Here is a 27,628-nt window from a genome sequence, read left to right as displayed (position 1 = left end):
AAGATTACAACAGTCCCGCGGATCTGTCATCGATAATGGCATACATAATTGGGTGTCATCAGCGTAACATTGAAAACTGATATTATATTTACGTATTATGTCCCCAAGCGGAATCATATCAATATTAAATAGAATTGGTCCAAGTACCGATCCCTGTGGGACACCACACGTAACATTATAGAGCTCAGAGGACGTATTGCCATGAACCACTCGGTGCGTCCTGTCGGAAAGATAGGAATAGAACCAGCCTAGTGCTGACCCTGAAATACCAACACAACTTTTGAGACGTTCCAATAAAATATCGAAGTCTACAGTGTCGAAGGCAGCACTAAGATCGAGTAGTAACAGTGTATCAGTATCAGTGTTTGAATCCATAGCTATGAGGAGATCATAAGTCACTTTAGCAAGTGCTGTGGAATGATTAGCTCTAAAACCAGACTGAAAAGATTCATATCGATTATTGGCGACCATGTAATCAATAAGCTGCTGTGCTACTACTTTTTCAAGAAGTTTTGCTATGAATGGGAGGTTTGAAACTGGCCTATAATTACTGAGACAGTCCGGGTCAAGATTTGGTCGCTTAGGTAACGGTTTAATGATAGCAGTTTTAAAGGCTGTTGGCACTATCCCAGAAGAGACAGACAGATTAATTATATTTAAGACGGATGGTCCTAAAATTTGAAATAATTCTTTGAATAGTTTGGCTGGAAGCGGGTCGAGTAAACATGTAGTTTGTTTAGCCGCACTAACCAACTGTGTAAGCCATTCAAGGGACACGCTTTTAAAATTTGAGAGGGTTGTTGCATGATCGTCAGCGCCGGTAATCAGCGGTCTCGACTGAGCGATTGGAATGGTCATCTTGATCTCATCCCTAATGGATTCAATCTTTCTAGCGAAAAATTTCATGAACTCGTCAGCTGAGTGGAAGGAGCTATCGGGGGTCCGCTGGCGTAGTGTTAGCTTTGCCACTGTATCAAATAGGTATTTAGGATTGTTTTTATTGAGATTAATGACTTGCGAAATAAAATAAAATACTTGCTAAGATAAGCGCATCTTTATATTTCAGGAGGCTGTCACGCGCATCTTTATATTTCAGGAGGCTGTCACGCCATGCCTGATGGAAAACCTCGTTTGGTTAAACGCCATTTGCGCTCATGCTTTCTACATAACTGCTTAAGCGTACGTGTTTCTTCTGTGAACCACAGAGTAGGCAATCTTCGGCGAGTTTTCAGACGTAGCGGCGCCACCGAGTCGATGGCATTTAACAATGTCGCATTGAATTCATTTGTAAGATTATCAATAGAGCCAATATATGCAGGAAATATGGCAGTTGTCGGCGACAGTAACTCAGATAGCGCAGTTGCAGTCATGGAGTTAGTATTACGGCTGCTATAATTCTGATTGCTCTCTTGTCTTTGACAAAGAACTAAAATTTCAAATTTTATTAAGTAATGGTCAGACAAAACAGTAGTGTATGGCAGTACTGTTATATTTGAGGTTGCCAGTCCTCGGGATAATACCAGATCTAAGGTATTTCCATTCTTATGCATTGCTGCCTGTACGGCTTGCGTAAAACCGAACGTATCAGTTAAAGTCTGAAACGCCGAAGTAAGTGGCTCTGACGGTAAATTCATGTGGATATTGAAATCGCCCATGATTATTATATTATCCACATTTGTCACTAGATCAGCCACGAACTCCAAAATTCATCCAGAGTAAGCCCCGGGTGGACGGTAAATAACAGCAAGATAAAATGACGGTAAAGCGGTGGATCGGAGAACAGTGAGAACTTCAAATGTTTTAAATAGGTTAATCAAACGAGGCCTAAATCTAGGTCAGACAGGTAGGGGGGCACAAGGTTGTTTAAGGCCTTGTATGTGGTGAAAAGGATGTTGAAATATATGCGCTGTTTTATGGGAAGCCGGTGAAGTTGACGGAAGACGGGGGTGATGTGCTGTCTGGAGGGCGAGCGGGTGAGCAGTCGGGCAGCAGGGTTTTGAACATATTGTAGTTTGTGAAGGATAGTTGAGGGGGGACCATACAGGATGCTATTGCAGCAGTCCAGTCTGGACGTCATAAATGCATGAATTAATGTCTCTGCCACAGCGGTAGAAAGAGAGAGTCGAAGGCATGCAATGTTTTGTAGGTGAAAGAAGGATGTTTTGGTAATGTGGTTGATGTGTGGTTTGAAAGAGAGTGTGGATGCCATATAAATTCCAAGGTTTCTGACTATGGGGGGGGGGAGTGCCAGAGTGGCCATCAATACAGAGTGTGAAGTTCTGGTAGGTGGAGAGGCTGGATTTAGGACCACATATGATAATCTCTGTTTTGTTACTGTTTAGTTTGAGAAGGTTGTGATTCATCCAGTCTCTGATGTCTGTGAGGCAGCAAGTGAGGGTGGAGAGGATGGCAGGGGAGATGGTTTTAGTGGTGATGTAGAGTTGTGTATCGTCGGTGTAACAGTGGAATTTGAGACCATGGCGGCGGATGATGTGTCCAATGGGAAGCATGTACAGAATGAAGAGAATGGGGCCCAGGACCGATCCTTGAAGGACTCCGTGTGCAACAGGGGTGGTGAGGGATTTGTGTTGGTTGATACATATGTCGAACTTCTGAATCATCTTGGAATACATCGCCTCTGTCAGCAAAAAGCTTCGGCTGTTTGAGATAGAAATTCAGTTTTTTCTCAGGAACGTCAAAAATTGAGTTGATGTATGAATTTTCGCATAATCCGACTTCCCATGAACCTTTTAAATCAATATGTTGCGCTAATTCCACCTTAAATTCTGAAAGGGTATTTTCACTGAAAATGTGCATACTAGCATTTGACGCTAATGTTACGTAGAATTCTCTCTGGACTTCACCCATCTTGTAATTTTCACAGAATAACCGTTCTATCAAACTTTAAATGTTTTTAACACTCTTTGCGGGTACGCAACTGTCGAATTTGGCCGGCCAGCCGACCCAGTGGACAAGGAACTCGCGTCTGCCTGACACGGTGCGTGATTTAAGAATTTTCTGTATGCGGAAAATTGTATTTATTTTAATTTTTACTTTCTGTAATTCCGCTTCTTAAAAGCTGCCTTCTATAGGCATACCGTCCAAGTCCAATATTTTGTAGAGGGGTGGAACGCGATGGAGACTTTGTGTTATTCTGAATATTTCATCCGTGTAACTTTGTAAAAAACCCTTCTCAAAAACGCCTCTTAGTTTGGAAAGCCACTCAGTTTCACCTGAAGCGAAACGGATCTTGTTCCCCCGGTGGAAAGGATTGTTTGCATACAGGTTGGTGAAAACTCTTTATTACCCTCGTTTACGGCATTTGGTGTCATTTTTATACTAGTATGAAAACTGTCATTATTGTTTGTCAGGGCTTTCCAGATTATCCTTATCGTATGATTATGTTGGAATGCAACCTGTAATAAATAACCTGGTTAGATTAGTTTTATGCTTATAGTGGAATGTAACCGGTAATAACCTATATATAGGTATATAACCTAGCTTTCTCTATCCAGTCCACTCTTACCCCCACTCTGTTTTTCTTAATAAATATGCTCTTGCAGGATGGAGAGTCAGACTTCATTTCAATTATCGCTGTATGCACAGCAACGAATGGACTCTCCACCTGCAGGTGTCTAAAAGGACTTGCTTGTCTCCCGTGTGGTTCTTGCAAAATAAGTTAGAGTGAGCACAACTCTAACATTTGCTGACAATAAAATCCTGAATTACGTCGACGTATCGTTGTGTGTTCTTAGCTGTAAAATACGTACCTCCACATGCGTGACTTCAATGTTTTGTTGAATCGTTCAACAGTCTGCGCTTTTGTGTCGGAAGACATTGCAAAATGTATAATATTGTGCTGTCTCATTAATTTCTGGAAATGTTTGTTAAAAAAATTCTTTCCCCTTATCTGTCTGGAGCCGTAATGGTGTGCCGCTAACTGATAAGACATCTTCAAATGCTTTGGTGACCTGCGTACCTGTTTTAGCTTTCAAAACTCGTACCGAAGGAATGGGGTCGAAATACAAAAAGTCCTGCCTAGCTACAAAAACAGATACGCTCAAACCGCATTGAATAAAGTACATAAGCAGACAAGTATATTCACATATTAAATCAATAAAAGAAACATTTTAAGCATATAATTATACCTACACACCAAATCAATAAAGAAGACATAACTAGACATTTTTGATAAGTGGTAATGAGAAAGGTTTTTATAACTTTATGATCTGAGATATATTTCTGAGCACTTTGAAATAACAAATGTTTTTTGATATATTGCCTGAATAGCTTAATGACCCTTAAGGAACTGTTTAATGCATGCCTGATGATTTTCTAAATCACGGACACTGCCAAAGTTGTCTAAAAATGTTCAGTACTTGATTGTATCTTATGTTTTGACTAATGCTAGACGCCACTTTTCGATTACTACTGAACGTTTTGGACAGAGGGAAATATTTTGTCTAACAAAGAAAAGATATGGTTGAAAGCATGATTAAACTAAGAATATGATGACGTAAGCAAGTACATGGAGTATCAAAAGAACAAACAAACAAAAACATGGTAAGTGGTGAGTACAAACTTTGCATAGTCAGGGAACATCAATAAATTGATAATGTCACAGCCAGTACAAACTTTGCATAGTCAGGGGACATTAATAAATACATAGATGATGTCATAGTCAAAAGCTCACATAATTCCGTACAAAATGACAAAATTGAAAGAATGATGAATAGTTGAGGTGCGACAGTGTATGTGCAAGAATGGAGGAGAATGTTTACAGGAAGGTCATTTGGAGATAAAACCAGCAGAGGTGCCAGAGGGAGAACGCCAGGAGGAAAACAGCCAAGGTGATCGCCAAGGCCGAAAGATGGGATGGAAAACAACAGCCCCCACACACATCGAATCGCCCATAATCAGCACCCAACCCCACGGAACCAGCTCTCACCGAACTAGCACCCACTCCCATGGAATCAAACTCTGCTGCGAACTTGCCCCACCCCAAAGACTCATCACCCATCAAACTCGGCCCACAATGTGCAACTGAATATAAGCTGACCAAAGAACCTTGAACGTTGCCTTTCTGAATGGAGACTTTCTGCTCTTGAGCATGGTCGCACGAAGGGCCCAGCGCTGTATTGTACTTTCCTGAAAACAGAGCTTTCTTAACAAGAATTGTGATTGAACTCAACCAACCTGTGTAAGTCTAATTTCTGCTTCAGTGTCTTAGCATTTTCCTAAATCTGAAGAAATCAAACGAGCACGCAGTGAGTAAATTGGATAACAGGTAATTGGCAATGGCTTTCGCCGTGAGGCGCAGATAGCGCGCTCCCTAAATTGTGGACAAAATCCAACAGCACATGTGCACGTTTCGAGAAAATATTGATCACGGTCAGTAAACATTTATATCCATCATTGTCGCGTGCTAATGATTGCATATCGCATAAATCTGCTTGAAATTGTCTCATAGGACCTCAAACACAAACTTTATTTCTAGGAAAAGTTATTCTGGCTGGTTTGTGTAAAGTATAAGCATCTTGATCTGACAGAAACGCCTTCACTTTTCTAATATTAGTGTTTTTACAGCTAACAGCCGCTGTTCTGTGTAAGCGTGCCTCTCCCCCAAAACTAGCTGGATTTTTAGCATTATAATAGAGCTTTTCAAGACATCTCTCCCATTGTTAGATGCGGTCTGCTGCATATCCGAGTGTGGCGCAGTTAATGAAGCATACAGGTATGAGATTTTGTGATTTTAAATTGAATGAAGACAGAAAAAACAATCACTTTGTTGGTCACAATAGTTTATTACAAAAAAGAAAATTCAGCTAGTTCTTAAAAGCATTACTAATGAGTAGAAAAAAGTCTGAAACACACAGCAGTAAAAATAAAAAAAACATGGTAAAAAAAGAAATTCAACATGGTAAAAAAAATAATGTTTTTCTACAGCTCCTAAGCTTTAACATAACGGATGAATGAATATAACACAGGGGGTGCTACTTTGGACTCAATTAGGGTTTTAAATTTCTTTAGCGCCCCAGTTATATCAATTGGCAGATTATTAAGCAAATGGTATTAAATACAGTCTATAAACAATGTTAGAACAGTCGCCAATTGGCCGACACCAATTTGGGCCCATACATTGAGAATAATGTTAATTTTTTGAGACAGCCCCCCTAGATTTGACATGACAGAGTGGATGACTAAAACATCCCATGGAGTTTGAAATAGTGATCGAACTTTTGACATTATTGAAAGTATCTTCTCCACAGAAACATCAGTGACACTATTTTGTGAGATGACGCGCTCTAAAACATCTGTCCAATTGTGCAATCTGTAGTAGTATCTTAGTCATTTTTTCTCACAATATTTCCCATTCTGTCTTTCCAAAAGTTCTAAATAATAGATCGACTTCAATATTACTCAACACCACAATGTCACTAAGTTCTTGTTTTATAACCTGAGATGCGCAAAGACCTTGCATTCGTGGGCGAGGTCGTACAAAATGGCAGCAGCCGTGTTGCGGATGTTTTTAAGAGAGGCGGATGTCCTAAAATAGAAAAGCATGGTCGATAAAGGTTGGAGGAAGTTAGCATTGCACAACTCAGCCGTCACTGTTTCATAATTTGCATAGAAATAAAAGCAGCGGTCCTCAATAAACAGGCACGTGTGATGCAACTGGCTAAAATCGTCAAGGGTACACCCGTCACATCTCATTTTTGCATGTTTAATTACGGCATCGTATAAAAGATGAGCGACCATTAGTTTCACACGTATGTAATCTTCCACCATCAGCCATGAAAGGGACTCTACCTCCATAGCGTATTAATCTGGCTGTGTGCTGACTCGGGCAGGGGTTGATGTCAGCAACGGTATTAGTTCAAAGTCCATGTCGATCAGCGGGGAGTCCTGCGTCGGAATGTTGCCCCCAGCGGTGGGTGAGGGGTAGTCGACAACGATATTCGGATAGCCTTCTACGATTGTGTCATCCGCCACCGCCCCCGCGGACAGATCCATGTAGCCCGCAAAATCACCGGGCACCATGACCTCTGGCTCTGGATTGAGCATGTGAGCAATGTCAGTGGCAGATAAGCGTGGCAAATCCATACCGTTTTCAGGGTAACGCGCGCATGCGTCGTCAAACAGGTCGATGGCACGAGACGAGGACCAGTGTTCATGCTGCTGCTCCATCCCGTTTGCTAAGCGGCTCTCGCCGCCGTACCCTGGGGTCGCAGGAAGGGTCTCAGGACTCTCAAACACCTCGAAGGTTGATGACGAAGCTGTTGGATTTTGTCCACAATTTAGGGAGCGCGCTATCTGTGCCTCACGGCAAAAGCCATTGCCAATTACCTGTTATCCAATTTACTCACTGCGTGCTCGTTTGATTTCTTCAGATTTAGGAAAATGCTAAGACACTGAAGCAGAAATTAGACTTACACAGGTTGGTTGAGTTCAATCACAATTCTTGTTCAGAAAGCTCTGTTTTCAGGAAAGTACAATACAGCGCTGGGCCTTTCAAGAGCGGAAAGTCTCCATTCAGAAAAGGCCACGTTCAAGGTTTTTTGGTCAGCTTATATTCAGTTGCACATGCCAGTGTGGGCCGAGTTTGATGGGTGATGAGTCTTTGGGGCGGGGCAAGTTCACAGGAGAGTCTGATTCCATGGGAGTGGGTGCTGGTTCGGTGAGAGCTGGTTCTGTGGGGTTGGGTGCTGATTATGGGCGATTCGATGTGTGGGGGCTGTTGTTTTCCTTTCCGTCTTTCAGCCTTGACGATCATCTTTGGCTGGGCTGTCTCCCTCTGGCACCTGCTGGTTTTATCTCCAAGTGACCTTCCTGTATACATTCTCCTCCATTCTTGCACATACACCTCATCCATTCATCATTCTTTCAATTTTGTCATTTTGTACGGAATTATGTGAGCTTTTGGCTGTGACATCATCTACGTATTTATTAATGTCCCCTGACTATGCAAAGTTTGTACTCACCACTTACCATGTTTTTGTTTGTTTGTTCTTTTGATCTCCATGTACTTGCTTACGTCATCATATTCTTAGTTTAATCATGCTTTCAACCATATCTTTTCTTTGTTAGGCAAAATAAATCCCTCTGTCCAGAACGTTCAGTAGTCATCGAAAACTGGCGTCTAGCATTAGTCAAAACATAAGATACAATCAAGTACTGAACATTTTTAGACGACTTTGGCAGTGTCCGTGATTTAGAAAATCATCAGGCATGCATTAAACAGTTCCTTAAGGTCATTAAGCTATTCAGGCAATATATCAAAAAACATTTGTTATTTCAAAGTGCTCAGAAATATATCTCAGATCATAAAGTTATAAAAACCTTTCTCATTACCACTTATCAAAAATGTCTAGTTATGTCTTTTTTGGGGTGGTGGGTCAGAGCTTGCTTTGACAAGGGAAGTGTAAGGCGCTCCTTCCCTCCGCTAGCCTATGGGAGGTCCTTGGGCAAGACTGAGTACCCATTTAGCCCCCCTTGTCAGGGTCACGATGAAGCCACGGGAAGCAGGTGGTGGATGAAGTTTGAAGGCAGCCAGAGAGTATCTTTGTTACTGGTTTTGGACTTCGTTGTTCTGAGCAGAGGATACCCTTAGGTACAATGGTCAGGACAGCCGCCCAGTATGGGCACTGCTCGGACAGAAAGCAATTGCAACCTACTGTCTGTAAAATTGCAAAGAAAGCCATGGAAAGACATTCAATGCTTAAATTGAAGATGAAAGCTTCGGATGACAGAGAAGAATGGAGGGCCATGGCCGTCAATGCCTGTTCCAGGCAAGACATCTGATGATGATGATGATGATGTCTTTTTTATTGATTTGGTGTGTAGGTATAATTATATGCTTAAAATGTTTCTTTTATTGATTTAATATGTGAATATACTTGGCTGCTTATGTACTTTATTCAATGAGGTTTGAGCATATCTGGTTTTGTAGCTAGGCAGGACTTTTTGTATTCCGACCCCATTCCTTCAAAGCTCCAAAGAGACGATCGAACCGCTGATCGTCGTAGCAGAGAAGTGGTAAGTGATCGCTCACCCGCTCAGCTGTCTGTGACGTCGTGACGCTCGGTTCGGGTGTAGGCAACGGCAAGATGTCAAACCCCTCCAGTGCTGACCACGCTGCATCCAGTGAACCCTCAGGCGGCGCGTTTGGTCATGGAGATGCGATGAATGCTATGTCCCCCTGGCTTGGCGCAGACCTCGACCCCTCAGGCGGCGCGTTTGGTCATGGAGATGCGATGAATGCTATGTCCCCCTGGCTTGGCGCAGACCTCGACCCCTCAGGCGGCGCGTTTGGTCGTGGAGATGCGATGAAAGCTCTGTCCCCCTGGCTTGGCGCTGTGCCAGAGTTGTCAGGGCTGGACCAGAGTGTGATCGTAAAACGTGATACGGTTTGCACACCTCTGGAAAGCTTTTCTCCTGGCCCATTCTCTACAGGTGCAAAACTTGGTAAAAGTCGTCTGGCGGGTCTTTTTTGAGCAATCTTATTTCTCTGACGTGTAGAGCGGTCTGTCTCTTGGTGGTCGGTGTGGAGGCTGAGCCCGAAAGCCCTTTCTTATACGTTTTAGATAGGTATGCTAATGACTACAGCCCCACCTTTCTGTGACAGTAGGTAAAAAAAGAGGGGGGTTAGGAAAGTTTGTACTGAAGAGGTGTGAGGAGGGCAAGGGTAGGGGGAGTTTAAAGTTATTTTTTAGTAAGGGTTAATCTGAAGTCAGTTTACGTTTCACCCCAATATGTTTGTCCACACACGGCTAGATAGAAAGAGTCCCGCAATACTGTCACCAAATGCTTGCATCCGTTTATACCATTCTGTTAGTGGTACATTCACTATTGTTTGAAAAACTCCACATTCGCTATTAAAAACTTCTAGCGTCAGATACAGTAGATCGATTAGCTCTCCATCTTCTGTCCCATCAACAGTTTGAGGAGAAACTTTAAGCCGGAAAAAACATCTCCCGCTGGCTGTAATTCTTGAAACCCACGTTACGTTCAGCTCACCTTGTAATCCGTATTCATCGAGATATTCAGTCAAAACCTCGGGTAGGAGCTCATTTAAAATGCCCCAGTCATTCGAGTTCAACGAACCATACGTGCTGGCCGGCTCACAGCCGTTGGATGGTCCAAAGCCCCCTTGGTTTCTCATGAAAAAAGAAAGCTCACCGACCTCATAAAAATTTTTAAATCCCCACAGAATCTCCGATGTTAGATACCAGTTCTGCTCAAGTTTTTCCGTAGGAGGCTGTTGCATACGCTTTAGATACATATGTCAAAGTCAAGTCAAAGTCAAAGTCAGCTTTATTGTCAATTTCTCCACATGCCAAAGACACACAAAGAAACCGAAATTTCGTTCCCCCCATCCCACGGTGACAAGACATGGCCCACAACAGACAAACAAGTAAACAAGTATAACAACAGCGTGCTGAATAAATAATGAATAAATAACACAAATAAATAAATAAATAAATAAGAGGAGCAAAAAAGGAGCAAGTGCGCTTACAGCAGACATTCCAGAAAATAGCGCAACAGTGCCGCACGCTACGCAGAAGGGGGTAGCGAGTTCAGGGTCCTAACAGCCTGGAGAAAAAAGCTGTTGGCGAGTCTGGTGGTGCGGGAGCGCAGGCTCCTGTACCTCTTCCCAGAGGGCAGAAGGTCAAACAAAGAGTGAGCCGGGTAACTCACATCTCTCGCAATCGAGGTTGCCTTGCGGGCGAGATGGGAAGTGTAAATGTCCTTCAGGGAGGGGAGCGAAGCACCAATAATCTTACCAGCCGTATTCACTATGCGCTGCAGGGCCTTCAAGTTCTGTGCAGTGCAGTTACCACCCCAGACAGCGATGCAACTGGTGAGGACGCTCTCAACGGTGCCACGGTAGAATGTAGTCAGGACTGCCTGAGGAGCACATGCACGCCTGAGCTTCCGCAGGAAGTACAGGCGGCGCTGAGCTTTCTCTGCCAGTGACGAGGTGTTTGCGGACCAGGAGAGGTCCTCACTGATGTGCACCCCCAGGAACTTGATGCAGCTCACCCTCTCCACCACAGCACCATCGATGATCAGCGGCAGGTGTTTTGTGTGACCCTTCCGGAAGTCAACAACGATTTCCTTGGTCTTGTTGACGTTCAGCAGGAGGTTGTTGTCCCTGCACCACGTGGTCAGAAGGTCAACTTCCGACCTGTACCGAGTCTCGTCGCCCTTCGTGATGAGACCCACCAGAGTCGTGTCGTCAGCAAACTTCACTATGTGGTTGTCGCTGTAGGTCGCAGTGCAATCATGCGTCAGCAGGGTGAAGAGCAATGGACTGAGCACGCAGCCCTGGGGGGCCCCCGCGCTCAGCGTGATGCTGGCGGAGATTTTGTCGCCAACGCGCACCACCTGAGGCCTCTGACAGAGGAAGTCCAGTAGCCAGTTGCAGAGGGAGGTACTGAGGCCCAACTCGTCGAGTTTGCAGATGAGTCGCTGCGGCACAATGGTGTTGAAGGCAGAGCTGAAGTCCACAAACAGCAACCTCACATAAGAGTCCTTTCTCTCCAGGTGGGTGAGGGCCGAGTGGAGGGCAGAGCAGATGGCATCCTCAGAGGACCGCTTGGCACGGTACGCGAACTGGAAAGGGTCAATGGTGGGGGGGAGAACGGATTTGATGTGCTCCATGACAAGCCGCTCAAAGCACTTCATGATGATGGGCGTCAGTGCCACGGGGCGGTAGTCTTTGAAGCAGGACGGTGCAGGTTTCTTCGGCACAGGAACGATGGTGGCAGCCTTGAAACACGAGGGGACGATGGCCTGCTGCAGGGAAACGTTAAAGATGTCCGTGAAGACACCCGATAGCTCCCCAGCGCAGTCCTTCAGCGCTCGACCCGGGATGTTGTCAGGGCCCGCCGTCTTACGGGTGTCAACAGCGGCAAGCGCCCTCCTCACACCGTCGGCAGAGAGGCGCAGGGGCTGCTCGTGTGGGGGGGAGTGTTCTTCAGCGGGCAAGTGCTGTTCTGGGCGTCGAAGCGAGCAAAGAAGCGGTTCAGATCGTTCAGCAGACGGACGTCGCCCTCACAGCTCCTCGGCGCGGGCTTGTAGTCCGTGATGGTCTGAATGCCCCGCCAAAGGCTACGTGCGTCCTTGCTGTCCTTGAAGTGGACGGAGACCTTGCATGAGAACGCCTTCTTCGCTTCTTCTTCTTCGCCCTCGCTGTCCTCAAGCCAGCCTCATCCCCCGCTCTGAAAGCCTTGTCCCTGGCCCTCAGCAGTCTGAGGACAGCCCCTGTCAGCCACGGCTTCCAGTTCGCTCGAGTGACGACGGATTTCGAGCAAGTCACATCATCGATGCACTTCGTGATGTAAGAGGTAACAGAGTCAGTATACTCCTCTATGTCCGTCCGATCGTTGTAGGTGGCTGCCTGCTTAAACAAGTCCCAGTCAGTGGTGTCAAAGCAGTCACGAAGTGCATCGGAGGCACCCTCAGGCCACACCCGAACCCGCCTCCGAACTGGCCTGGATGCCTTCACCAATTGTCTGTATGCGGTCAAAAGCAAAACGGTGAGATGGTCAGAAAGCCCAAGATGGGGGAGGGGGGTGGCTTTGAAAGCTCCCTTTTGCGCAGAGTAGACCAGGTCCAGGAAGCTGTCTCCACGTGTCGGAAAAGTAACATGCTGGTGAAGCCTCGGGAAAACAGACTTCAGGTTGGCATGATTGAAGTCTCCAGCGAAGATGGTGAAACCGTCAGGGTGCGCTGTCTGCTGTTCACTGACAGTTCACCAAGTGCCGCGATCCTGTCGCCTTCGATGTTGGTAGGCGGGATGTATACCGCGACTAGCAGAATCGCGGTAAATTCCCTCGGCAGGTAAAAAGGACGGCACTTGATGATCACAAACTCTGCAAGTGGCGAGCAGTGCTTACATACCACCACAGAGTCCCGGCACCATTCCTCTCGGATATAGACGCATATTCCACCTCCTCGCGACTTTCCCCCTCGTACAATGGCACGGTCCGCCCGATAGCACGCTAGCCGCTCCAGATGCACAGCAGAGTCCGGAATGTTGTCAGTCAACCAGGTCTCGGCGAACACGAGCACACAGCAGTTCCGCACCGTCCGGTTCGTAGATATGTTTCTTCCTATGTGCGTCTAACAAGCCATAAGGGCCTTTACGGCAAAGATGAATACTGACCGGTGTTTCCGCTCTCATGATTTAAGCTTCATGTTTGCAGTTTAACACCAAAGCTTTAGCTTATGTTAGGTTACGGATTTTAGTTATTGATCTGACTCCAAATTGCGATCAACACTTAACACATAAATTGCTATGTCCTAATCCACACACTGGCGCACCTAACAATTTTGCGAGTTCGTTCTGTCAAAGAGAAGACCAGTAGATCAATCAGACCAAATTTACCAATTGTTTATTCCTGACAAAGCGCACTAATACAGGCCTGGGTCCCGGGTCCCTCACACTAAAGCTCGTGCGTTTTTGTGACCACCAAAAGACGACACATTCTTCCGGGTTGCCCAGTTTTGAAGAAACACAATATGAATATTAAAGCATGCAAAACATTGTGAGATGATTGGTCGATGGCCATCTCCTCCCCGTCCAGGTGTTGCTGAGGTCAGGCGGTTGGGTTTTCCCCGTGAAGCCCGGCCACATAGACGTGCTGTTGTTCTCGTTTCTCACCGACCTTGAGCTGTTCTCGTCCGGTACTCCCTATCTGGGCCTATTCCACAACACTTCGAAGAAAACAAGTTCATGCAGTTTGCCTGCAGATTCTTCGTCACCCACCAATCCACACGAGCACTCCAATACTAGATATTAATATGATTATAAGTTTAACACAACCTTAAAAAATATGTTTGCAAACTCCCGAAAGCACATTTCCCTTTAAATCATTGACCTAATTTTATTCTTAATTCAATCCCAATCACGAATGCCCACTACTTAATACTTTACTTGGTGTTCTTTTGATAAAAAGTGCCCCTTGCAATGTCATTTTTATTTGTTGTTTATTTACTCTAAGTGATTCAAATCTTTGACTTATCCTTACATGTGTCCTTGTATAGTCTGATGTCATAACCAATCTATAATTCCTCCCAAATTTAAAATCTGCAATCATAATTTAATTTTATCCAATTCTACAATGTATGTTCTCTCTTACTCTCACATTTTTATGAGGGCTGGGCACTCTCCTCGTTGGACGAGTTTCTGCCCACAACCCTCAGATTATTCTATAATTTCTAATTTTTACATTTAACAATGCAAATCTGATAAACCATTGTCTAGCACACCGTTTCCGTGCACCAATTTAACGCAATTCCATCCTTTATAACGAACTGATACACAAAGACAAACATACACAAACAAACACACGGGCCCACAAACATAGACATGACAATCTTCCCAGTTGATAACAAGGGTGGGGGGAGGGGCAACTGAAGTGCGGAGAGCCTCGCCACCACCACGTCGCACAATGTAACCCTCCACCTCTGTCCAAAATGTGCATTTGTGCCCACCTGACCGTTTGGCCCAAACTTTAGAGCCGCACCCTTTTGAAAACAAAAATGGTTACAGTTTAACCCCACCACACAATGGGATATAACCTTCATGTTAATTAAATATACATTCTTTATCAAATTCTTGTTAAGACATTTTTCTGACTCCAACTCTCATGCAAAATCAAAATAAAATCAACAATCTTATACAAATCAACTTATTGTTCTTCATGAACCACAAATCATCACTTCCATCCCATGAACAGCACCACAACTAATCACTCACTTCTTCAGCTGTGCCGCTGTCCCATCTGACAGCCAAGCCTGCTTTCCACACAATATCATCGTAGACACACTTCAACAATTATGTTGCGACCTGGTTAACCCAGTTACACTTCGCCCTAGACAACAATATAAGTCTCTAAGGTCGCACTATTGAGGTCGCCAGGCATCCGTCCTGCTATATCAGCGATGCCTTCACCATTTTTTTTCTTTTTCTTTTTTTTCTTTTCACGAGTCCCCGACTCGTATTGGTGGCCTGGCCGATCCAATCGACCCCGACCTTAGGCAACAGTATAAGTTCCTAAGTGTCTACTATTGAGGCCACTCAGGTCCCTATGTGCTAGTCACTGGCATCCCACAAGTTCCAGCGGTGTGAGCGCCCTTTGCTGATCAGACAAAGTCCTCACCACCTTTCTCTTAATTCACCACGACTCGGACATCCCAGATGTCCCTCGCCTTAGACAGCCCTATAATGTTCTAAGGTCACACTATTGGAGTCGCTCGGCATCCGTCCTGCTATATCAGCGACGCCTTCACCTGTTTTTATATTTTTAATTTTTTTCCACAAATCACTTTTACCAAGTTCCACACAAACACACACTTCTATACAACCACCATTCCTGAACACAGAGCTGAAATTATTAATTTTTGTATTCCGCTTTCACTTCACAACATTGCTGCACTGGGAGAGAGAAAAAAGGTTCCCCCTTACCTTTTGTGCCGATCGGACTGCAATATTGTTGAGCAAGAGCGGAGAAGGAAGAATCCTTTGTGGAGCATGCACTTTCCCTTCTGAAGAAATCACGTCGGATGGTCACCATTTGCTGGATTCTGTCCACAATTTAGGGAGCGCGTTATCTGCGCCTCACGGCAAAAGCCTTTGCCAATCACCTGTTATCCAATTTACTCACTGCGTGCTCGTTTGATTTCTTCAGATTTAGGAAAATGCAAAGACACTGAAGCAGAAATTAGACTTACACAGATTGGTTGAGTTCAATCACAATTCTTGTTCAAAAAAGCTCTGTTTTCAGGAAAGTACAATACAGCGCTGGGCCCTTCAAGAGCGGAAAGTCTCCATTCAGAAAAGGCAAAGTCCAAGGTTGTTAGATCACTTTTATATTCAGTAGCACATTGTGGGCCGAGATTGATGGGTGATGAGTCTTCGGGGTGGGGCAAGTTCGAAGGAGAGTCTGCTTCCATGGGAGTGGTGCTGGTTATGGACGGTTCGGTGTGTAGGTGGGGGGCTGTTGGTGTGTGTGTGTGGAGGGGGGGCTGTTGTCTTCCATCCCGTCTTTCGGCCTTGGCGATCATCTTTGGCCGAGTCTTTGGGCGGCTCCTTCTGGCACCTGCTGGTTTTATCTCCACGTGACCTTCCTGTGAACATTCTTCTCCAATCTTGGACATACACTGTCGTACCTCATTCTTATTCTTTTAATTTTGTCATTTTGTACGAAATTATGTTAGCTTTTGGCTGTGACATCATTAATCTATTGCTGTTCTTTTGATACATCATGTCTTTGCTTATTCTTAGTTTAATCATGCTTCCAACCGTATCTTTTCTTTGTTAGGCAAACTATTTCCCTCTGTGCAGAGCGTTCAGTAGTAATCAAAAAATGGCATCTAGCATTAGTCAAAACATAAGATACAATCAAGTACTGAACGGTCAAGACGACTCTGGCCGTGTCCATGATTCAGAGAAAAAACATCAGGCATGCATCACACAGTTCCTTAAGGGTCATTAAGCTATTTAGGCAATATATCAAAAGTCATTTGTTATTTCAAAGTGCTCAGAAATATATCAGATCATAAAGTTATAAAAACCTTTCTCATCACCACTTATCAAAAATGTCTAGTTATGTCTTCTTTATTGATTTGGTGTGTAGGTATAATTATATGCTTAAAATGTTTCTTTTATTTATTTAATATGTGAATATACTTGTCTGCTTATGTACTTTATTCAATGAGGTTTGAGCATATCTGTTTTTGTAGCTAGGCAGGACTTTTTGTATTTTGACCCCATTTCCTGCACTTGCAATATTTCAGTTGATTTGTAATGAATCCAGAATGTATGACATTTTGTGTTTTTTAATTGCATTACAGAAAATAAAGAACTTTATCACAATATTCTAACTTTCTGAGGCAGTCCTGTATATAACAACTATGGAAGTAAAATAGTATTATACAAAATGAACATGCTCTCGTTTGAACCTCGTTCTTGTCCAGTTTGGAGCTGTTCTGGTCATAGTACTATATTTTTTGTTGAAGTTGGACACCTTGCATTTGAGCATATTCTAATCGAATTTAGGTCTCTTCTCGTGCCGTTAACTTGTTCAACTGCAATTTGGGTTAGGTTTCAGCAACCACTTCCATGCAGTCCACACGAAGACCTCTGGACAATTTAAAGAGTGCAACAAAGCTATCGTGTGAGGAAAGCGGAGTGGCTGGAAAAATCCCACTCCAGCACAAGGAGAACACGCAGACTGAACACAGAAAGGTGGAAGAGGAGCTCCGAACTCTGAACAACAGGACAGTGAGGCAAACGTGCTGAGCAGTGAACACTCCAACTTGCTAGAAAATGAGAAGTGAAATATGTGAATGCCTCTTGAGTGTTTGGCGCAGCTCTTCAGTGACTGTGTGAGATTATGCCTCCACCTTGTGAAAGGACACAGCAAACCATGTGCAGGAAGTGAACAGTTGGACATGGTGGTTTGGGGGCATGGCCAGGGGCGTGCAAATGCTCAGGAGTTGCCCTCTGCTCCCAGCCAGCTGATAAGCTGCCTTGCACCATCTGTCCGAGCCGTTACAAAGCCGCCGCGGGGGCAGACAGCGAGCCACACGATTGGCTGTTAGGTGGTCCAGATGAAGAATGAGGCGTGGTCAAGCCGATTGATAAAGAGCAAGAGGCGGAGCCAAGCGAGCCCACAAGTGAGAGAAGAGGAAGACCTGCCATGTTGCCGTGGCAACGCAGAGGACATGACATCAGAGGACATGCAGGTAAGCTAACAGCTACACTCATCACAGCAACATCACCATCTCATCTGCTGCTCTATATGTGTGTGTTGGGGTATTTATACGTGTGTGTGTGTGTGTGTGTGTGTGTGTGTGTGTGTGTGTGTGTGTGTGTGTGTGTGTGTGTGTGTGTGTGTGTGTGTGTGTGTGTGTGTGTGTGTGTGTGTGTGTGTGTGTGTGTGTGTGTGTGTGTGTGTGTGTGTGCGTGTGTGTGTGTGAGGGAATCCTATTAGCCTTCTATTTGTGTTCTGTAAAAGTCGCACTAAGCATCTTCTTATCTGTGTGTCTATGCATATGTATGTGCGTTTGTGTGTTCTAGTGTGTAAGTAATTGAGTTCAAGGGTACATTCACTTGCAGTCGGTAAATTTGGATCTTCACACATTTTGTCTCAAATTTAAAGGAATTTGAGCTCAATCAAATGGAGTGTGTGTGTGTGTGTGTACGTGTACGTGTACGTGTACGTGTGTGTACGTGTACGTGTGCATGTGTGCATGCGCGTGGAAAGCTTTGATTTGGTCTGATAATCAATACAAGTGTTAGCGACTGCTGTGTCACTACTGATGTGATCTTGTCCTTCCTTCTCTGATGAGAACATGTCTTCTTTTTGTTCTCTAGTTTGACAAAATGACAACAGAATATTCCCGGTGCTCCACTTCCAGCCCAGAGCCTCTTCCAAACATTTAGCATTCATTTTGTTGTCAACCGGTTGGTCCGGAGACATCACCAAGCTCTTGAGAAAACATTTTGTGGTCACAATGTCCCAGTTGGGGAAAGTGCTGCACCTGTACATCGAGGTACGCTCTGCGGCTGAGGAAGAAGGAAGAGTTCCTGGGATGGGAGATGATGCAAGGGATCACCTGATCCTTCAGTGTCCAGATGTTCCCCCTCCTTCTCAAAGGAGCTCAGCCCTTTCCAGCCTCGACCCAAGCCCAGATCATTCCCCATGCACCCGGTGCAGAGTGACGGGCATACGGCACGGCTCACCTCCCTCAAGCTCGTCCTCCAGACACTCGGTCAGCCCCCAACAGCCGGATGCTGTGGATTCCTCTGCTCACTTCCACCAGGAGGACACGTTTGAGGACTTACTTCAGGTCCTGACACGCACAAGTACCAGTCAAGGACATTGGTGCTCAATAGCACCGGACGTCAACCCCTATGTAAGGCGGAAGCTCAGTGACCCTCCGCCACTCTTTGGCCACACGACCACGCCTTCGACCACGCCTTCGACCGCGCCTTCGACCGCGCCTTCGACGCCGACTTTCCACCGCCAATCCCGAGGATCAGGCGCTCAGGAGATGAAGACGTCTATGGTGACCTTCGGCTATATTGAGAAAGCCAACGCTCATATGTCAGGCGGCCGAAGGGACTCCAGGCAGGATGAGAACTTTCTGTCCAGCCACCTCAGGAAGCGACTGAGTGACCCGTTGGGAGCTCGCAGTCAGCTCAGACAGACTCAACCCTGCCCCGTTCACCATCGCCCTTCGAGCAAACCCGACTCTTCTTTCCCACACAGAGATGTGGTCGCTCGAGACACCACCCACCGAGCCTTGGAGGAGTCTGGCTCCCCGGAATTGAGGCGGCGCTTTGTAGGTGGCGCCATTGACAGCTCCAACACAACGTTGCCGCAACCCCAGAGGTCGCCGACCTGCCGCTCATGGGCCGGGTCCCTCATCCTTCCCCACGGGACCCTCACTTTGCCATCCAACGCTCAGCTCAGAGACCTTGACTGGAGCGTTAGTCACAATGGGTTGCCGGGAATCCCAGCGTCCGATCGTCTCTGCGCCCGCGCTGGGTTCTCATCCCACGCAGCAGCTCGGATGTTTGGGGGTCATTCTCGCCCCCCTCTGCGGCTCCAGCAGTCATCTTGGTCAGGGGACAATTCCGGCAGAACTGGGCGGGCCGCGGATGGTCCAGGCGGCAGAGCAGGTCCCGTGAGCAGCACTGCTCATGGTGCCAGAAGCTCCTCCCCGTTTTCCCATGCTGACGTTTTTGGGGGACGACACGCTCCCTCTCCAACGCCTTCCCAAACCGAGTCCTTGAGGTCACTCAGTCCGAGTTTCGGAGAGTCGTTGCTTTCAAATCCCCAGCTGCATTCCAGTCTTTGTCAGGACCTCTCCTTGGAGCGATCGCAGGAGAGCAAGGCCAACCCACAACGGACGTCGGACAAATCCAAACTTCATCTCCATCCAGAAAGCATCTCAGCTGCATTGGGCTCAGCTACGACTTTGCACCCGCCCCAGGAGCGTCATTCAAACACCAGTCAACCAGTTGGCCTTCCCTACTTGCTCCATCACCACCAAGAACGGAGGCACGGCGATGGCTCACGCAGCCCCGAAGCCTCCACAAGACTCCCCTCCTGGCAAGCGGCTGCAGGCTTCTGGCAAGCGGCCTCCTCCTCAACCTCCTCACAGCAGGGGCTCGGGAGGACCAGACCGAACCAATATAAACTGCAAGTCTGTCAGGACAAGTCCAGATGCTCCAAACTCAAAGAAGAGAGTTTCAGGAAGTGCTCAGAAGACAAGGATTGCTGTACAGAGGCTGGCTCTTTGTCCGGGACTCAACAAGAAAATCTGCAGGATCTCAGCGAAGTAGTTCGGAGCTCCGGAGAGTTGAAGGGAATCTTGGGAGAAGGAAACGTGTCTCCAGAAAGCGGGTGCCGCTCCACCTGCGATACGGGCTCCGGGATCCAGGTTGGTGGTTAAGCGCCAGAGCTAATGTCTGCCATGCAACAGCAAAAACAAACATCCAACAGCGTCAAGTTGAGCTTTGAATGTCTTGTCTTAGTTGAGCAATACTTTTACGTTGGCTCCTTTCAATCTGCAGTCAGGCGCAAGTTGGGCCGAGAGTCCGTCTTCAAGGTCACAGAAAATCACCCAAGCCAAGTGGAACTTCCTGTTTGGAGCACAGAGCTGGGAAGGCTGCAGCAAAGTGGGTAAGGAACAAGTCATCGCCTTGATGACCAGCATGTAGGATTTACATGTTGCCGTGTGATGTTTAAGTCAGCTGCAAAGCTTTGAGGCCAATTAGCTCGAGCTTAGCAGCGCTATCGCTAGCTTCTCACTTTCCCTAACTGTCCGTGTCACTCCAAATCATTAAATCCATCAAAATTTTCATCCTCTGTGTCACTTGTAAACAACGCCACTGCTGACTCCGGAAGTGCATGCGGCGCTGACGACGGACTCATCGTCAGTTGCGGTTCCAATTATTCCACAGAACTATATATAAACTATAAACTATATAACTATATATAAACTATATATCAAATAACTATAATATAAATAACAATTTTATCAAACCATCTGTGCCACTCCAAATCATTAAATCTATCAAAATCTTCGTCCTCCGTGTTACTTTTAAACAACGCTGCTGTTGACTTCGGAAGTACATGCGGCGCTGAGGTCACTCATTGTCAGTTGCGGTTTCAATTATTCCATAGACCTAGTGCGCCTTCATGCGGTTTAAAGTGAAAATAACGTGAAGTGATCAACTATAGGTGTCAAACTCAAGGCCCGGGGGCCAGATATGGCCTGTCACATCATTTAATGTGGCCCGCGAAGACAAATTGTGCATCAAATTTGCGTGTCAACACTCAAATTGCAAATTGTCTTCGCTTTTAATAATATCTTTTTTAAAATATTTGACCAGTTTTTACTCGTCTGATTTGAAAATGAGTTTTGTCAGTTTGTTTTGTAGCTTTTACTGTATATAATATGAGGTGCTCATACATTTATTTGGGTTGACAGCCATAATGGCCCTCCAAAAGAAGCTATGACTACAATGCGGCCCGCGAAAAAAAAGAGTTTGACACCCCTGAACTATACAGTCAAACCTCGGTTTCGAACGTCCCGGTTCTCGAACAAATCGGAATTCAAACAAAAAATTCGAGATTTTTTTTGCTTCGGTTGTCGAACAAGATTCGGAGGTCAAACCTCGCGAGATGAGCCGGGAGGACCTGAGAAAACCAGACCGCGCGGCCCGGATGCCGACTGACTTGTTATTGCATTTTCGTTACTTTGAGGATTGTATTAACCCCTAATCATGCCTCCAAAGAAAGCAACTGGGAGGAGTAGACCATCCTAAACCACAAAGACGAACTTAAAGCAATGCGACATTGAGCGCCCGGCGCGCTGCGATTCCGCGATCGGACCAAATTAAGCTTCTTGCACACTGAGGTCCACTTAAATTTTGGAAAGTACATCAAGACTTTAAAAATATTTTCAAAATTTCAGCGACAGCTCTGTCACAATAATGCGACCAGCGCCGTGCAGTTGCGCAGTGGGCGATGCGCTACGGTTGCGCGGTCGCCGGTGCGCTGCAGTTGCGCGATCGGACAAAAATGTGCAAATACAAAAATGCTTAAAAAAAGGCGGAGTTTTTTGTCTTGGAATGGATTAAAATTTTTTCTATTATTTGTAATGGGAAAAATAGATTCGGAATTCAACCGATTTGCTTCTCAAACCGCCCTCTGGAACGGATTGTGGTCGAAAACCGAGGTTTGACTGTACTAGTAAGTAAGTAATGTGTTCATGATCAAGTAATAATGTGTTCATAATTTCACATATGAGTCGCTCCTGATTATAAGTCACCACCCCTGGCCAAACTATAAAAAAGACTGCGACTTATAGTCCGGAAAATATGGTATGTGCAATTTTCATAACATATGTCCAAAAAAACGTGGCATTTCATCTGCGTACTTGGTCCTGAATTCAGGCACTCCTCATCCCGCCCCTGCCAAGCCAGCCGGTCGCAGTCCCATCCAGGGTCAAAGGTCTTCACCGTGTCAGTTGGAGGTGGAATCGTTTGCCTCCGACCGCCAAGGCTTGTCCTCCGAGACGGCTGCGGTACGGTGCGGCGTCAAATACTCGAAGACGGATCTGGACCACGTATCACTGCGCTGCTACAAAGAAACCGACCTGGATGAGGTTACGTCATCAATTCAGCATTCTGATGACTTGATTGTTTAGGATCAGTGCTTTGAATGTACAGTTGAAAGCACATAAACACGTGCCTCAAATGATATTGGTCACTTTTAGAGAAATACAGCCTGTGGCGATCCCATCGCTTTCACCGAACACAGGGTATATTGACTCAGCGGCACTTGTTAGCATTTGGACACTCAAAAAATTGAGAGGCTGTTCCAGCGAGTAGTGTCTTTTGTACGCTTACGCAACAGAACCAAATGTTGGCTGCTTGGTTTGCGTTGTCTCCCGCCCCCCCCAACACCATCATTGACGGGTATTGATCCCTTGTTTTGGATTGAATAATGTCAATGACGGCGACTGGGGTGACAGTTGTGTTGACGCAGGTGATGCAGGTGGAGTCGGCCAAGGAGGATCGGCCGAGGCGGTTGTACTGGAGCGAGGGGGGGGGGACGCCAACCAAGGAGGACGACAATGAGGGCACGGTGGTGAGGCGGAAGGCCGCCCCTTGCTGCGACGGCACCTTCAGTACGTTTCCAAAAGGGTGAGAGGTCATATCCACCATATCCCAGGGATGAGAATCTTCCGCGGATCCGCGGATTTCCGTGTTTTTTTCCGTCGGGAGTATCATTTTCGGGAATTGTGTAGATCCGTTGAGAATTTCTTTTTTTTATATGGGGGGGGGGCGACTGGCAGCAGTATTGCGACAACAGCCACCTTATTTTCGGCAGCATTTTGGTGCTACTTTCGTCACATCATTTGCCTACTCATATGCCTAATTAGCAAAAGTTTTAGCCAGCATGGCGGAAGTTTTAGAGAAAAAAGACGAGGATCGTGCCAGGGAAATAGACAAGTCGAACGGGATCAGGAACTGCTTCAGATGGGCATGGCTCGAGAGCCGCGTCATCTGACAACTCGGAACACTGTCCGTAACCACCTGCCTGACGGAACATATCCGTAAATTAGATATCCTGGGGAAGGTTTTGTGCATTCTTTGTCAAGATGTGATAAGCTATGGAGGTCGCAGCGCTTCGAACATTAAGGAGCACATCAAAACAAAAAAACACAAAGGTATGTTTTTACTTTTACAAACATGTGGGTAACATGATGTTACATGGAAGCTAATGTCAGGCTATTGTCATGATATCGTTAAGGAATAAATCTTCAGTGATAGATAGATAGATAGATAGATAGATAGATAGATAGATAGATAGATAGATAGATAGATAGATAGATAGATAGATAGATAGATAGATAGATAGATAGATAGATAGATGTTGCAAAAGAATTAATAGTTTTCATCAAAAGAAAAAACTCCAGAATTGATTGTGCCATTTTTATGTATTATATTCACCTTGGTAGCCCACCAAGCAGGAATATTTTTTTAACAAAACTGTTGAAATTGAGTGATGAAATTAATGGTTTTGGGGTTGCTATACTGCTAAAATCCAGGGGTTTCCAGGGAGGTTTGCCCCGTGAGCCGGCGGCCCAATGGGGGCCTGTGGCCCCCAATAGGGGCCCCTGGCCCTCCTGTGGCCCCCTGGCCCACTACGGCACCCATTGGGGGGGCCTGTGGCCCTTGGCCCCCTGAGGCCCCCATTGGGGGGCCCTCTGCCCCCTCCCCAGTGGGGCATGCGGCCCTCAGACCCCGGCTACTTTTCAGTGGGTTTTTTCATTTGCCGTTCTCATCCCTGATATTCGTTGCAGCCCAGCTAGGAGCTTTTGCGTGACCCACGTGAGCTATAAATTCTTGGAATGTCGTGGTGGGGTGGGAGGGTGACGCGACCGAGAAACTTTCTGACCCGGGTCGCTTGAGGCAGTGAGGCCACGAGCAATCCCAAAAGCGCAGAGGCCTCTCAACCTGGCGCGGGTGTGGCCAGAAACAACCATTGCCTCCTGAGGCCTTTTGGGCGCTCCACGAATGGCGATAGAATGACCATCAGGGAGGCAGGCGGGCGGGCAGGCGCAGGCACGGCAGGTCAAGCAGTCGGTCCAGCGTCAATGCCATCTTCCTGTTCAGGACGTCCGAGGCCAAAGGCCCGGCGGTAGCGGCGGCCCGCCGGCCGTACGACGGCCACCTGGACTCTTTCAGCCGCCATTTTGAAAGCATCATGGAGAGCCATCGAGCCAAAGGAACCTCCTACAGCAGCCTGGACAGCGTCGACCTTCACACCTCGGGATCCACGTCTGTCTTTGCCTTTGACCTGCCCACGCTCACCCCAGAAATCCAGGTAGAAATCCTTTGCCTCTTTGGGCCTCTCGTCTAAATGTCATTTTGGCACTTGTGTTGTGTTCTTTGGACTGGACTCGCGTAGCAACTCGTAGCCGACTTGTTTCTGGTTGGTTTGTTTCTTGACCTCTTTCTTTAATGGGGCTGTGTGTGTGTGTGTGTGTGTGTGTGTGTGTGTGTGTGTGTGTGTGTGTGTGTGTGTGTGTGTGTGTGTGTGTGTGTGTGTGTCTGTGTGTTGTTTCTCTCCCAGCTTTGTTGGTTTTGTGTTTGTGTGCATGTGTATGTGTGTGTTGTTTCTTTGCGAGCAGCTTTGCCTCATTTCTTGCTGTTTTGTTGTGGACTATCGTGGCTTCTTTATGCTGCCGTTTGTTTTATTCATCACAGTTACTGTTGTTTTTTGAAATGTCATTTGTGACTGAGTTTTTTTCCGTGTTCCAGGACTGTTACTGGCTTCTGACGGTTGGGTTTAAGACTGCTGCTTGTTTCTTTCCGATGGCCATCGTCATGTCTCACGGCACAGTTTGCAGTGCCATATGTTTGTTTGCGAGACTGTCATCTGCATGTGGTTCCCGTTTGTGTGCGCAGAGTCGGATCTGCGAGAGTGCCAAGAACATCATCCAGCTGAGCCTCGCCCCTTTGCCGGCACCGGGCTTCGCCTCCTCGCGAGGAGGCTCTGAAGACGCTCCGACCTGGACTGAAGAGGCGCAAGAACCAGGGCGGCGCTCCATTCTCAAAGACAGCTTCCGCCAAGCCAGCTCGGCACCAGCTCCTCACTGCGCTGCTGGGTGAGTCTCTAGCACCATTAGCCACATGTGTCGTCTGGAAAGATTAGCTGGAGGCGCACAGGAAGGCATGTATGCCTTTAAAGAAGCACAGGATGACACAAACAACTAAATCCTCGCTTTCCGTTTTAGGGAGCCTGCAGCGACGGAGCGCTTGGCGTGTTGCCCCCGCAGCCACGACAGGGACTCGCAGGGTGACAGTGCCGAGGCTGCCAAATGCCTGGCTCGGCGCCTCCATCAGCTGCGAGGGTTCCGCAAGTCTGACGTGTCCTCGCACCTCAGCAAGAAGTCTGTCTGCGTGCGCCCGTGTGTGCCTGCTCTCCCTGACGTAACGCATGTCCATGTGTTTTGGCAGTAACGAGTTCAGTCGGATGGTAGCAGAAGAATATCTCAGCAACTTTGACTTCCAGGGCCTCACCATCGAGCAAGCCCTCAGGTTGGCAGCAAGCAATCTTGTGAGCGAGCGCAGCAATTTGTACGCGTCACGAGTAAGTCATCGACTGCTTCTGCAAACATGTCCGAGATCCTCGCAGCACGCGGACGCCGACAAAACGTCCAAAACGCATCTTTCGCCTGAGATGCCCGACTTGATCAACAATGATCATTTTCAAAGGTTGCTCGGATGCGCTTCTGTTCTGTCACCAATGGGACAATAACAATGTCATTCTTTTTCTTTCTCTTTCAAACCGTACGTTTGGCTCAAGTGCAATATTACAAGTACATTGCTTTTTGGTTTTGATTCACCTCATTTCCATTCTTTTCAATGGGAAAAGATTATTTGAGATGCCCTTGTTTTGAGTTGCAAGCATGGCGACGAAAGGAATTGGACTCCAATCTCAAGCCACCACCAAACATCACGCTGATGTCATGATCGTTCCAGAACCTTCCTGGGCAAGTTGACCCTGACTGGAGAAAGTCAGGAGCGAGAGCGTGTCCTGGCTCACTTTTCCAGAAGATACGTCACCTGTAACGCACGCAGCCACGCCTCCCAAGGTGCGCGCCGCGATGCATGCGCACGCGCCCTCCCGCACGATGCAGCCTTACACGCTGCACGTGTTCTTAGACGGCGTCCACATGCTGACTTGCGCCCTGATCCTTTTGAATGTGGATCTCCACGGAAACGTGAGTGGGACTGACAGCTTGTGCTTGCGTTGCATCGTTACCGACCCCTGCGTGCCTACTTGCAGAATGTCGGCAAGAGGATGTCCTGCGCTCAGTTCATCTCCAACCTGCAAGGTCTGAACGATGGAAAAGACTTTCCGAGAGATATGCTGAAGGTAACAACACTCTCGCTCTGAGTGTGTGAGTCAATGTGTTGCAGAAATAGAGACGTCATCTTAGCAAGAGCACGTGTGCGTTTACAAGGGCCCACTGCAATACTTAGGATGACGTTATGCGTGATTGACAGCGAGGAGGCAGGCCATGGCTGTCTTCCGTGCATCCTTATTGGCCGCAATGAGAGCAAGCTGAGCGAGGGGAGTGAAAGCGAGGGGTGAGCGAGCTAGGGTAGAGCGAAGGAGACAGTGAGGGGAGAGTGAGGGAGCGAGCGAGTGAGGGGAGAGTGAGCGGCTCGCCTCGTCACTCCAGTACCAGCGCCAGAGGGAGAAGAGGCAGGAGAGTGTTTTCCTGCAGGTGGAAGACGTGAGGAAGGGAGGACACACGCATTTCGTGCTCTCCTTTGCTGAGTCCGCATCCCGACAGGCAGCGGCCATTGAAGGAACTGCAGCGGGGACAAAGGAGGAAGGCGGCTGTTGCTTCGTTGGACAGAGGACCACATGTGACCACACCCACCTCAGCACCCCCTCCCCACCTTCACACAGGCCCTAAAATGGTCGTCCCACAATCAGGGGGCGACATTGCCATCTAAGCACCTCAAGGGCACCGCCTTCGTTGGCCGGCCAGAGAGCGACCTCGTTGTCCCACT

General features: G+C 46.9%; 1 protein-coding gene across 3 annotated transcripts in view; it reads left to right on the top strand.

The window, feature by feature from the left end:
* Positions 1-27,628, top strand: part of psda (pleckstrin and Sec7 domain containing a) — a 34,689-nt gene that overhangs the window by 2,149 nt on the left and 4,912 nt on the right. For all 3 annotated transcript variants that reach the window (XM_088384683.1, XM_088384682.1, XM_088384684.1), the window contains exons 2-13: positions 17,114-17,757; positions 18,389-20,463; positions 20,597-20,705; positions 22,484-22,695; positions 23,079-23,236; positions 24,713-24,923; positions 25,508-25,707; positions 25,837-25,992; positions 26,060-26,140; positions 26,585-26,697; positions 26,768-26,826; positions 26,892-26,981. In XM_088384683.1, the coding sequence (XP_088240809.1) occupies positions 18,529-20,463; positions 20,597-20,705; positions 22,484-22,695; positions 23,079-23,236; positions 24,713-24,923; positions 25,508-25,707; positions 25,837-25,992; positions 26,060-26,140; positions 26,585-26,697; positions 26,768-26,826; positions 26,892-26,981 (3,324 nt within the window). In that variant the 5' untranslated portion in view covers positions 17,114-17,757; positions 18,389-18,528. The remainder of the gene's footprint in view (positions 1-17,113; positions 17,758-18,388; positions 20,464-20,596; positions 20,706-22,483; positions 22,696-23,078; positions 23,237-24,712; positions 24,924-25,507; positions 25,708-25,836; positions 25,993-26,059; positions 26,141-26,584; positions 26,698-26,767; positions 26,827-26,891; positions 26,982-27,628) is intronic.

This window comes from Syngnathus floridae, chromosome 9 (assembly GCF_059516105.1).
Source record: "Syngnathus floridae isolate MCC-2025c chromosome 9, RoL_Sflo_1.0, whole genome shotgun sequence".
In the NCBI taxonomy this organism is placed as follows: domain Eukaryota; kingdom Metazoa; phylum Chordata; class Actinopteri; order Syngnathiformes; family Syngnathidae; genus Syngnathus; species Syngnathus floridae.
This window is presented reverse-complemented; position numbering and strand designations above follow the sequence as displayed.